Source organism: Fomitiporia mediterranea (genome assembly GCF_000271605.1).
Source record: "Fomitiporia mediterranea MF3/22 unplaced genomic scaffold FOMMEscaffold_5, whole genome shotgun sequence".
Classification (NCBI taxonomy): Eukaryota; Fungi; Basidiomycota; class Agaricomycetes; order Hymenochaetales; family Hymenochaetaceae; genus Fomitiporia; species Fomitiporia mediterranea.
In genome coordinates, this window is record NW_006760390.1 from 223,119 (window position 1) to 234,549 (window position 11,431).

Here is an 11,431-nt window from a genome sequence, read left to right on the forward strand (position 1 = left end):
TTAAGTGTGAACAATGTATCAGAACCCTCCTACTTTCAGTATGAACTTAGTGTCAATGTGTACCTTAGTAAATAATAGGGCAATCTTTAGAACACTAGGAGGAATCAGAATTTAAGTTGTCTGACAGAGTTGGCATTTGTAGCAGGTGTAAATGTAGTACTTAATGTTAGGTCCAAGGCTAGGCCACTAGAAGCAGTTAAGAAGTCTAGCCTAGACAGAGTAGACTCCTTTATGTTTAAGATTGTTATATACAGTCTTAACAAGATTCTATTGTCAGTTAGGTTCTATTATGAGTTAGTAGTTACTGTTCCAGGTTTTCTATCACAGTCAGCCAGTCTTGACAAAGAAAGTGGTTGTATAGTAAACAAAGGTAGTGAATTCATGATTTTCCATCCTAGGCAGTCAGAGGCATGTTTCTAGGAAGGTCTTAACTTGTCTAAGACAATATTCTCTAGTATGTGTGTAATCAGTTGTTAGAAATGTTTTGGAAGGTTTGGTTTTGTTTAGAACAGTAAACACAGAACTATAACAGAAGGTGTAAGCTTGGTTAATCCATTCCTCAAAGTCATCTTCTTCTTCTAGGTCAGCTTTAGTGTGTAGATGTTGAGACAGTCTATTAGTACAAGCAAACTGTAGGGCTGGAATGTGTTAGAACTTAAAGTTAAACAGTAGGATTCTAACAATCCATCTGTTAATTGTAGCATTTGACTGTAGGTCTAGGTTATTTATCATACTCTTAACATAGATAGTATCCATTTCTACTACTAACTTCCTTACTCTGATAAGGTGAATTTGTAGGGTACAGAGAGTGTAGAACAATCTGAAGAGTTTGATCTTAGCTTAGGAGTATTAGGATTACACTTCATTCTAGTTAATCAATCTGAATCAGTTGATTTGACAACAACTATCAAGGTGCTCTTGTCTGAGATAGAATCCTACACTAATGATAGATGAGTCAACAGTAACAATAACCTCTATGTCTGACTCATAGTTAATAGTACATAAGGTAGGACAATTAATAATAGTATCTTTGAGTTTGTTCATCACTACCATGTGTTCCAAACAGAACTCAAACAGAATGTTGTACTTAGTCAAATGTGTGAGTAGTCTAGTAAGCTAAGCAAAATTTTAAATAAACATGTGGAGAACACTTGTAGTTCTGAGGAATCCTCTAACTTTGGAGACAGATTGACATGTAAGCTAGTCACAGATTTTCTAGACTTTTGAATCATCTGGCTCCCTTCTAGTATAAGTGTACTTATAGCCTAAGACAGTTGTGTACAGTTAGAACACACACAGCTTTAGACTGGAGAATGTTCTGTAGACTGTTTTGACTTACTATATAACATAGTTTAGGTTGTGAGCATGTTCCTACACAAATTGTTAGATACTAGGGTTTCTAGGAACAGTTTTGTACATTCTGTCTAGAAGTTTGTATCTTGTAGTTCTACCTTTAACATAGATGTCATTAGTGTAGGGTTGTACTGTATTAGGAATTTTGTCCTATAAAATAAAAGTAATATTACTATGTATAATTTGAAAGGAATTAGTATAACCTATTAGAATAACAGTAAGTTGGAACGTTCTAAGTAGTGTCTGAAACATTGTAAGATTGTAAGAGTGTTTATCAAGAGAGCATTAGTTGAAAGTAACAAAGAGATCTAGTACAGAGTAAATAGCCCTTCCAGAGAAGGATTTAACAACCTATTCAATCATTAGAGGTATGAATGAGTCTTGGATCAAAACTTGGTTGAGTTCCTGAAGGTTGTAGACTAGGTACAGAGACTTTGCATCTTTCTTTACTATGGTAAACCATTAGGAACAGTAAGATGAGTTTGACAGCTTGTAAACTCTAGTAACAATTTTGTCTTTAAGAATTTTCACAACTGTATTAAGGTTTCCCTGTAGAATCCGGATGTTCCTTTGTACCTATAGAATATGCAGAACAGTCAGAATCAATATCAGATTAAAGTATTCCAGGTTTAGGGCACCTTTCTTAAGCTTGTTCTAGGCAAAGGTGTTCTTATACATTAAAATCAGGTTGATCAAAAGCTAGCACTCTTCTAGCTAGAGGAAGTTGTATGGATTAATGTTAAGAGCTTCCATACAGTCTTGTATGAATCAGTGTGTTGGAACAAACAACTTAGAGTGTAGTAGTAGTTCTAGCATGTTTTTCAACAGATTAGAATGTTTCTGTCAAACAATCCAAAACTCTTCTAGGAGAGTTTCAGTAACTAGTCTTTTAACAAGCATAGCAGGAGTGCCCCAAGTACTCTCTCTTATTGAGACATCAAGCTAGTATCTACCTTATATACTACATAGTGAAGTCCGATAATCCGAGACATTCCAAGAGCAGTAATTCTACATAAGGCAATTGGGGATTTCCTAATCCAGAGCAGGAGTGCCCCAAGTACTCTCTCTTATTGAGACATCAAGCTAGTATCTACCTTATATACTACATAGTGAAGTCTGATAATCTGAGACATTCCAAGAGCAGTAATTCTACATAAGGCAATTGGGGATTTCCTAATCCAGAGCACAATCTAATACTCCCCTTCAAGCATTAATTAAGAACTAAGACTGTATGCCTAATAGTTTGTTTAGATGCTTGATCTGTGGGACGTGGAGAGCCTTTGTAAGGATGTCTGCTAATTGGTTCTGTGATTGAACATAGCATACATTGATGTATTCGTTTTGAATGTAACATTGCATAAAGTCTTTTTGTAAATCAAGATGTTTAGTGTGAGTGTTGTACATTATTTTGTCAGACTTTACAGTCTTTATTGTACCTTGATTATTGTAATAAATTGTAATGGGTGCTGATTCAGTCTGCAGTACTTCTTCAGCAAATCGTTTGAGCCAAATAGCTTCTTGAGTAGCATACACCAGCACTTGCAACTCTGCTTCATAAACAGATAGTAGTACTAGGTTTTGCTGTTTGCTTGACCAAGATATGGTCAATTTAGCTAATTGAAAGACGTAGCTGTTTATTGCTTTATGTCCTTCTGTCATTTGTCTGTCTGTATCACAATAGCCTTGTAGTTTTAAGGTGTTTGTGCTTCCAAGTTGAAGCCAACAATTTGTTGTATATTTTAAATACACAAAGTAATGTTTCACTGCTTTGTAGTGATGTGTTTGGGGCTTTTGTAAGTAGTGTGCTAATTGCCCAGTAATATAAGATATGTCTGGCTGTGTGTAGTCTACAACATATCTTAACAATCCTACCATATTCATGTATGGTGTTGTTTCATTATTACTTTCGTTTGTATTGTACGTATTGTTTGTATTGTTAGATAGATCTATTCCAGGAGTAATAGGTGTTTGTAGTGCCTTTTCGTTTTTGAAGTGGTAACACTTGATTATACTTTCAATATAATACTTTTGCTGTAAGCTAATCATTTGTTGTGGTCTATCTTGGCTTATTTCAATACTAAGTAGCCAATGTATTTTGTTACCATTAGTAAATGCAATGTGTTGTCTTAATGCATGTTTGAATGCTGTTATTATAGCAATAGTTTTGCTAATAATTGTAATATCATCAATGTATATAAATGTTACAAGAATTGTTTTATTATTTTGTTTCTTGTAAAATACAGTGTGATTGTAATTAGCTTGTTCTAATCTGATCTTAAGCAGTAGTTCAGTAATCTTCTTGTACTATTGTCTACCTACTTGTTTCAATCTGTATAATGCTTTATTTAAGTATAATGCTTGTCTAGGTTTAATATCTGTAAGTAGCCTGCCTGGCAGCAGTTTCACATAGATGAGTTCGTCCTCATTTAATTCTCTGTAAAGATATGTGGATTTTACATCTATCTGATGTATTTCATAGTTCTTAGATGCTGCCCAAGATAACAATAATTGTACTGTTGATAGTTTTGTTACTAGAGCAAATAAGTTGTCAGAATAGAAGTCCCCTAGTACAAGCTTACAGCAAGTATGAATATCTTTTTACCATTGTAGATGATGCTACACAATGGGTAACTATACTACCTATGCAGCATAAAAGCAATGCTTTCACTGAATATGTAAAGCATACAATGAAACTCTTTACACAGTACAGTATAAGAGTAAAAACTCTCTAAAGTGATAACAATACAGTGTTCCTAAGTAAAGACTTCACTATGTATATTGAAAGTTAAGGAACAATACGTAGATTAACAGTACACAATACACTGCAGCAGAACAGAGTTGCAGAACGTATGCATAAGACTATCTTTAACAGCATACATATGTGTCTGTTATCAGCAAAATTACCTATGAAATTCTGAGTATATGTAGTACAATATCAAACATTTATTCATAACAGAATGCTAAGAGCTGCTATTAATTTTGCAACACCATATTACAAACAGTATAACAAACATTATCAAATAGATAATATACGAGAATTCAGTACATATTGTATCATACAGAACGAACGAACGCATAAACTACAACCTAGAGGCCAACACACACAATGGCTAGGTTATGATAATGACAGTAAAGGTCACTTAGTGTGTCATGATAATAAAATTACTGTCGAGCATAACATACAATTCATAGACAAACCAATGTCTAGGATTGAAGGGGAGAATAATCATAACAATGATACATTAAACAACAATGAAACTCTTCCTAATAATAATAATAAAGATAAAGAACCTGTCATACAATACTCTACACAAGAGTAAAGACTGGTTAAACAAACTATAGGTTTAAATTACAAAGACAATATAAACCTAGCTATGTATCTAACAGAATTTAACAAATTCCTCAACAAAGTCTATAACAATCCATTAACATATTACAATGCTATAACACGTATAGACAAAGATCAATGGATCAAAGCTATGAAGGATGAAATACAGTCACTTCAACAACAAAATGCATGAATATATACTATCCCCCCTACAAATACAAATGTAATTAGAACAAAATTTGTCTATAAAATCAAAAGACTGGCTAACAGCCAAATAGACAAATATAAAGCATAATTTGTAGTGCAAGGATATGCTCAAAAGAATGGAATACAGGTCCCCATATATTAATATGGAGATGATCTCTATAGGATTGTGCAAGAGGTGTTGTTTGTATTTTTGGTATTTCATTACATTGTATGTTTGCTTTGATACAATCTGTACACTGTACATTTTTATTGTCTGTTATCCTTTAACTTATAATCTTAGGATACTCTTGTATGAGTTTGTGCAAGTAATCAAAATTAACATGACTCATTTGTCAATGTAAATCAACAATAGTGATTGTGTTGATAGATTGTTTATTATAATGAGAAACTATCATATACAAGTTATTTTGTACATGTATTTCACCAATCTTTGTATGAGCAGGAGAATAAATAATACATTCATTGTTTGTTTTTGTTAAAACATATCCTACTTTGTATAATAGCACTTCACTAACGAGTGTGAAGTTCAGATTAGGATGATAGTATACATTTTGTAGTGAAATCGTATTCACCTTTGTATGCTCATTGGTTTCGTTTTGTAGTTTTACATTAAATGTTATCACTCTACTTTTGCTAAGTGAGAATGACAATTTATTTACAATTGTAACGTTTATTAGGGTCAAGTTCTGAACGTTTGTAAGACAGAACAAGTATGGAGTAGTGTGTACATTTGTACCAGAGTCCAATATATCAATACAATGTATTAGTTCAGTATCATTGTAACATATTGTGTTGATACATATATTTGGATTGTAACTGAACTCCTCAATGACTTCTTTTGTATTGTCAAATGAGTTCATGAAGTTGTTTACTTGCATGACACCATCCTCTTGTACTTTGAATGCTGAAAATACATTGGATTCAGTGGATAGAGCAGATTGAACAGGTAAGCTACTAGAACTTGATGCTGAGGCTTCTGCTATTACAGACTCTAGCATTAGTGTTTCATTAACATCTTCAATGAATGCCGTTTCGTTATTGTCTCCAATGAATACTGCTGTATTAAGTGCAGGTTGAGACAGTATAGTAGTAGTAGTAGAAGCAGTAGCTGTTTGCCTATGCTTTTTCTTTCAAGCTTCTGTTGTTTTGCTTGTTGGAGGATTTTGGCAGTCTTTTAACATATGCCTGTACTTGTTGTAGTTGTAGCATTTAACTTTATTGTAAGGCTTCGTTTTGCCTTTAGCTACACTTTTGCCTTTTGTTTGCAGGCTGTCTCATTCAGTATCTTGTTTTGTTTGAGAGTACTGAGAATGATACTCAGTATATGTGTTTTGTAATTTGTGTATCAGCTTAGCTGGCATCAGAACGTCTTTCTGAGCTGCTGTAACTGTTGGTAGTTGATTATAATGGGTAATCTGCCTGTCTAGCATTGTTGCTACCCATCTATACTCATGAGGAGTAGCAAGATTAATTGCTGAGATGTATGTATTGTTATTAGGGGCTTTATTATGTGTAGACAACTGCCTGTAGATTTGTTCAATGTTGTCTAACATCTTATCAAACTGTGATACATGCTCTTTTACTATAAACAACATGGATATGTCTACAGCATGCATCATTGTTGTTTGAACGTTGTATTGTTCAGAAAGTGCCTTCATGAGACTTCTAACGCTTGTATGCATTGTGAAGTTTGCATAAATTGTATCAGTTATTGTTTTCGTTATACAATGATACAAAACGTTGCCTGTATGTATGCTAGCATCATCAGAGGAAGGGGGATCGTGCTCTAGATGGTCTAAGAGCATTATGGCAGCAAGTACACTGTGTATGCACAAGCACCATATCTTGTATCCCTTTGCACTAGCCAACTTTTCTGTTCCCTCAAAGAACTTTGTAACGTTAGAGTCCTTCATTGTAGTGTTAACAAAGGTATGCATTGTAGACAACATTGTAATGAGTTTGGGGGGAGAGGGAGGTCTTGGGCTTGGTGGTCTGGCAGGAGGCAAAGGTGTTCTGCAAGAGTGAGTGTGTGGGGGCATTCAATGGGCACTAAGGCTCATAACCTTTTAACAAGCATAGCAGGAGTGCCCTAAGTACTCTCTCTTATTGAGACATCAAGCTAGTATCTACCTTATATACTATATAGTGAAGTCTGATAATCCGAGACATTCTAAGAGTAGTAATTCTACATAAGGCAATTGGGGATTTCCTAATCCAGAGTGCAATCTAATATAGTCTAACCTTTTTTGCTACCTTCTTGTATGTAAATACATTTTCTCTAAGGCTGTTAGGCATGTATAGAACAAAGGGGTCTAATTCTAGAGTGGGTGACAGGGTGGCTAGACAACTAAGGAGCAGATTGACTATAGTAGAGACTAGTGTGTGTCTATTATAGGATAGTGTGTGTGTGTTAGAAATTGTAGCTTTAATAGTATTAGAACTCAAATCAGAACACTGTTTGTCCTGAACACTAAGGGGCTGATTGACTAATACAAGAGTTGAGAGATTAGTAATTACTATGAATCCTTGTTTGTTACACTTCTGAGGAATGGTTTGCATTCTAGTCATAACTCAGTACTTCTGTTAACAATCCAAAGGATCTAATAGTGTTATAGATTGGTTACTGTTAATAAAGTCCTTTGTTTTACATTCTGTGATAGTAAAGAATAATTAGCTTAAGAGAGCCTTGAACAGGGCTTAACAAACAACTTAAGCTTGGAGGGCAATGTTAACTCTAGCAATATTAATCTTTATATTCTTAACAGTACTGAGTGTTAGTACTTGTCTAGAGTTAGCAGTTTTGAGTATAATTGTAAGATCAGAATACAGATAGATTCTGAGATGTTTTCATACATTCTTGTGAATAATACAGAGTATTACTCCTTAGTCTAGAATATAGTGGATTTCTTTAGTATTTTTAAAGATAGCTTTAACTGTATGTAATAGTATAGTCTGTTCTACAACTGACTCTAGGCTTCATGTATACTGTAAGACTTAAGCTATAATTGTATCTTTAGAAGTTGTTAGATCTAAGGGTTCTGTCAAGACAAGGTGTGTAGTAGTATTTAGAACTTGCTTAGTAGATGACAGTTTCTTAACTTGCTTTCAGACATTAGGTATAATTAATAACAGCTCTTTTAGAGTAAGACTGATACTAGAGTCTAGAATGTGAGAGACTATCTGCTAGACAATGATAGGGTCTTTAATAGGAGAGAGATTATAGTACTAATGTGGTTCTAATAGTAGTCTAACAGCAGGCTTGTCAGCATACTTCAATCTGTCATACTTTGAGGCCTGGCTTACTTTAGCAGGTTGTACAGACTTTAGTTCTAGCTTAGGTTTCTTGTCCTTCTTCTTTAGAACACTTGTTGTTCTGTACTTTAGAACCTTAACTCTGTCAAACTTGAGCTTCTTACTAGTAGTGACTTTCTTCTTTACCTCTCTGAGTAAGACTTTGAGTCTTTCAACCTTGTATTCTACTTCTAAGACTTCTTTAATATATGTGGTTAGAATAGTAAACAATATTTAGGATACTAGTGTTAGTTTTGCAATTTTAAGGAGGGACACTATATATAGTAGTGTGTTCTGTACTACATTTTAGGAGACTTGGGCACACTTTCCAGGGTTGGTTGTGTAATACTAGTTGAAACAATTTATAAGTAGTCAGTCTTAAATTGTTGACAGAACAAACAATCTGTTAGGGAGAACAATCTTTCTGAATGTGTTTCTGATACACTTTCTATTACAAATAAACTCATTAACCTTTGGACACAAGTAAATGAAGTGTCTGTCTTCTCTGTAGAAGGAGCAGTTTGTGTTGTAGGGTAGCCTTATAGATTGAGCAGATTGTACAGATTACATACCTGTGTTTCTTACAAACAGGGAACTAGTCTTACATTCAAACAAGTCTAACTTGCTTTAGAATGAGTAGAGTGAATTAAGGATAGTAACTATATTTGTGTTTTCTTTCTTTATTAGAACAGATCCAGAACTTGTTATTCTAAATGTATTAGCTGTCTTTTCTAAGTATTGTAAAGCTATACCTTCCTACATAAGCTTAGTAGCCTTAATGACTTTAGTGTATGTATAAACTATGTGACTGTTGTAGTTAGGGTTGTAGGCTAGCAAACAGAGAGTTAGCTAATCTTTGAAGGCACCTGTAATACTGTTAAGGAACACTTTGTTCTAGTCTTCTTCTGTGATTTCTTTCTTCAAGACTAGGAAGCTTACTATCTTCTAGAATTTGTACTAGTACTCTGTAAACTCCTCTTAGTTCTAGATTCTAGTAACAGCCTATTGTTAGACTAGAATACAGAGATTATTCTTTATATAGTAGTAATCATAGTTAAGGGACAGGTATAATCTGAGAATTACTACTCAAACAGCTTACTAGTCTGAGACACTGTCTACAGTTTCAGGAATTGAGGCCTAGATCTTAGAATCAGATTAGTTAGTATAATATTTAACTCTCTAAATAAGCTGTTAATTAGAAAGTTAGAACTCATCTCTAATCATTTCTACTTCTTTAAGGAATCAAGACAGGTCCTATATGTTAGTTCTGTTATAATAGAGAGTATTATAGCTTGTTTAGTATAAAGGCAGGCTAGTCTGTCCTTAGATTATAACTGGTAGAGTATTCAGAATATTAGTTGTAGCTGGTAGAGTACTCAGAATGTTGGTTAAGACTGGCTGGCCACTTAGAGTACTAGCTGTAACAGACAAGCTGCTCAGATTATTCTGTAAGCTCATCTATTAAGACTAGGAACTTATTAGATTGTTCTGTATACTCAGAACTGTCAGAATAATTAGAAGTAGTAGAAATGCTAGAGTGATTGTGTGGTCCTCTTCTTGAACAGATAGAACAGGAGATACAGAACAAGTAGAGTTGTGTGTAGAGGTTGATGAAAACAAACTAGGAAACAAACTATGAAACATAGATAGTAAAGCTGAGTCAGATTGCTTAAGAGGTTGTACAGAAACCTCTTTAGAAACAGGACTGAGTGTGTAGGATACAGGTTGTAAGAGGTTACAGTCAACCAAATCTAATTCAGGTCCAGAATCTGATTCTTCTATGATTGAGTTAGTGTGCTCTTAGTAGTACTACCACCTGTTAGCTACTTAGTCTACTTAAAACACCTTAAGAAACCCTTCTTACAGTAAGCTCTAAAATGTTAATCTTAAGTACTAGTTAAGGTAGAAGAGGTCAGTTGAGTCTGTAAGGTACAGACTCTGAGAAGGGTCAAGAGTAAGAAGGAATAGGTAGATCTAAGCAGAATGTACAAGTTCTAAAGGTAATAATTAACAAGACAAGAGTAGTATAGAACAATAAAGCTGTACTTTAGAACAAGACAAGACAAGACAAGACAAGGTAAGAGGGAATGTTTACTAATGAGACTGTCAAACTACACACTAAGAGTCACAGTAGAGAGTAACTTAATTGTTAGAAAGTACAAATTACATAAGAGTATTTATAGAAATTATGAGTCCTTTATAGCTACTAGTCCTTTGTAAACAAATCTACTATTGTCTCCTTTGTATTAACCTATCTAGGACTCTAGATCTGAGTCCCCTTTGTATTGATCAACCAGCTGTCTGAAGGCTCAGAGTCTTACCTTTGTGAATCAGAACTAGAGTCTAGAACCCAACTAGTTCAAATTGAGTAACTAAAACTATTGTGTAAGTAATAATAATGTAATTAAAGGATTGCTGATGTGGGGATGATACAACTTTAATGTGACTAAGCCCTTCTGATTGGAATGTATCAGAATGTACATGTTGTATGAGTGTAATACTATATTCTCTAAAATTTTACAGTAATTACTACTAATAGTCTTAATTGTTTATTGACTCAACACTTTTCAATAATTTTCCTACATTTTGTCTGAAAGCACATTATGAGGATGCTAGGTTGTAACAACAGGTAAGTGTAAGAATTGTATTAACTCATAGTTTGAAGACCTTGTATCTGCTTACTTAGTATTTCCTACACATGCTTGTCTGATAGTAGTAAAGTCTTTAAATTTTGAATAGAGCTTCCTGTTACAAACACAAGTGTGTTTAGTAAGATTAGACTCACAGTATTCTTAGGGCTCAGTACTGTACTGTATACAGATATAGACTGTATTATACAACCCTTATACAGATACAGTTTATATAATATGGTACTGTATTTCTGAACCTAAAAACCTATACAGATATAGTATGACTGTATATAGAACATATACACTATATACAGATACAGTATAGGTGCTACATTTACTAAGGTGTAGTATGAAATGTAAGGGACTATATTATTGTAATATTGTCTCTTTAGTATAGTAATATTGAATTCTACCTATATTATACTTTAATTTACAGAAAAAGTATTTAATTTGACTTATTAAAATTTTGTTATATAATTTAGTCTGTAATATTTGTTATAAAGTTGAGTCATGTAATGTACCTATATGTTAGAATACACATTAGACATTTCACAATTTCTTGCCTTAAAAAATAACTTACATAATGTTAAATATAATTCATAATTTAATTTATGTAAGCTTG

At 33.8% G+C, this 11,431-nt stretch overlaps 1 protein-coding gene across 1 annotated transcript; it reads right to left on the reverse strand.

The window, feature by feature from the left end:
- Nucleotides 1–2,580: 2,580 nt before the first annotated feature.
- Nucleotides 2,581–3,057, reverse strand: FOMMEDRAFT_49686 (uncharacterized protein; the record flags this gene model as incomplete). Its single annotated transcript, XM_007265021.1, has 1 exon — nt 2,581–3,057. A coding segment is annotated over one exon (477 nt), but the record flags the coding sequence as incomplete, so codon positions are not given.
- Between the last annotated feature and the right edge of the window lie 8,374 nt (nt 3,058–11,431).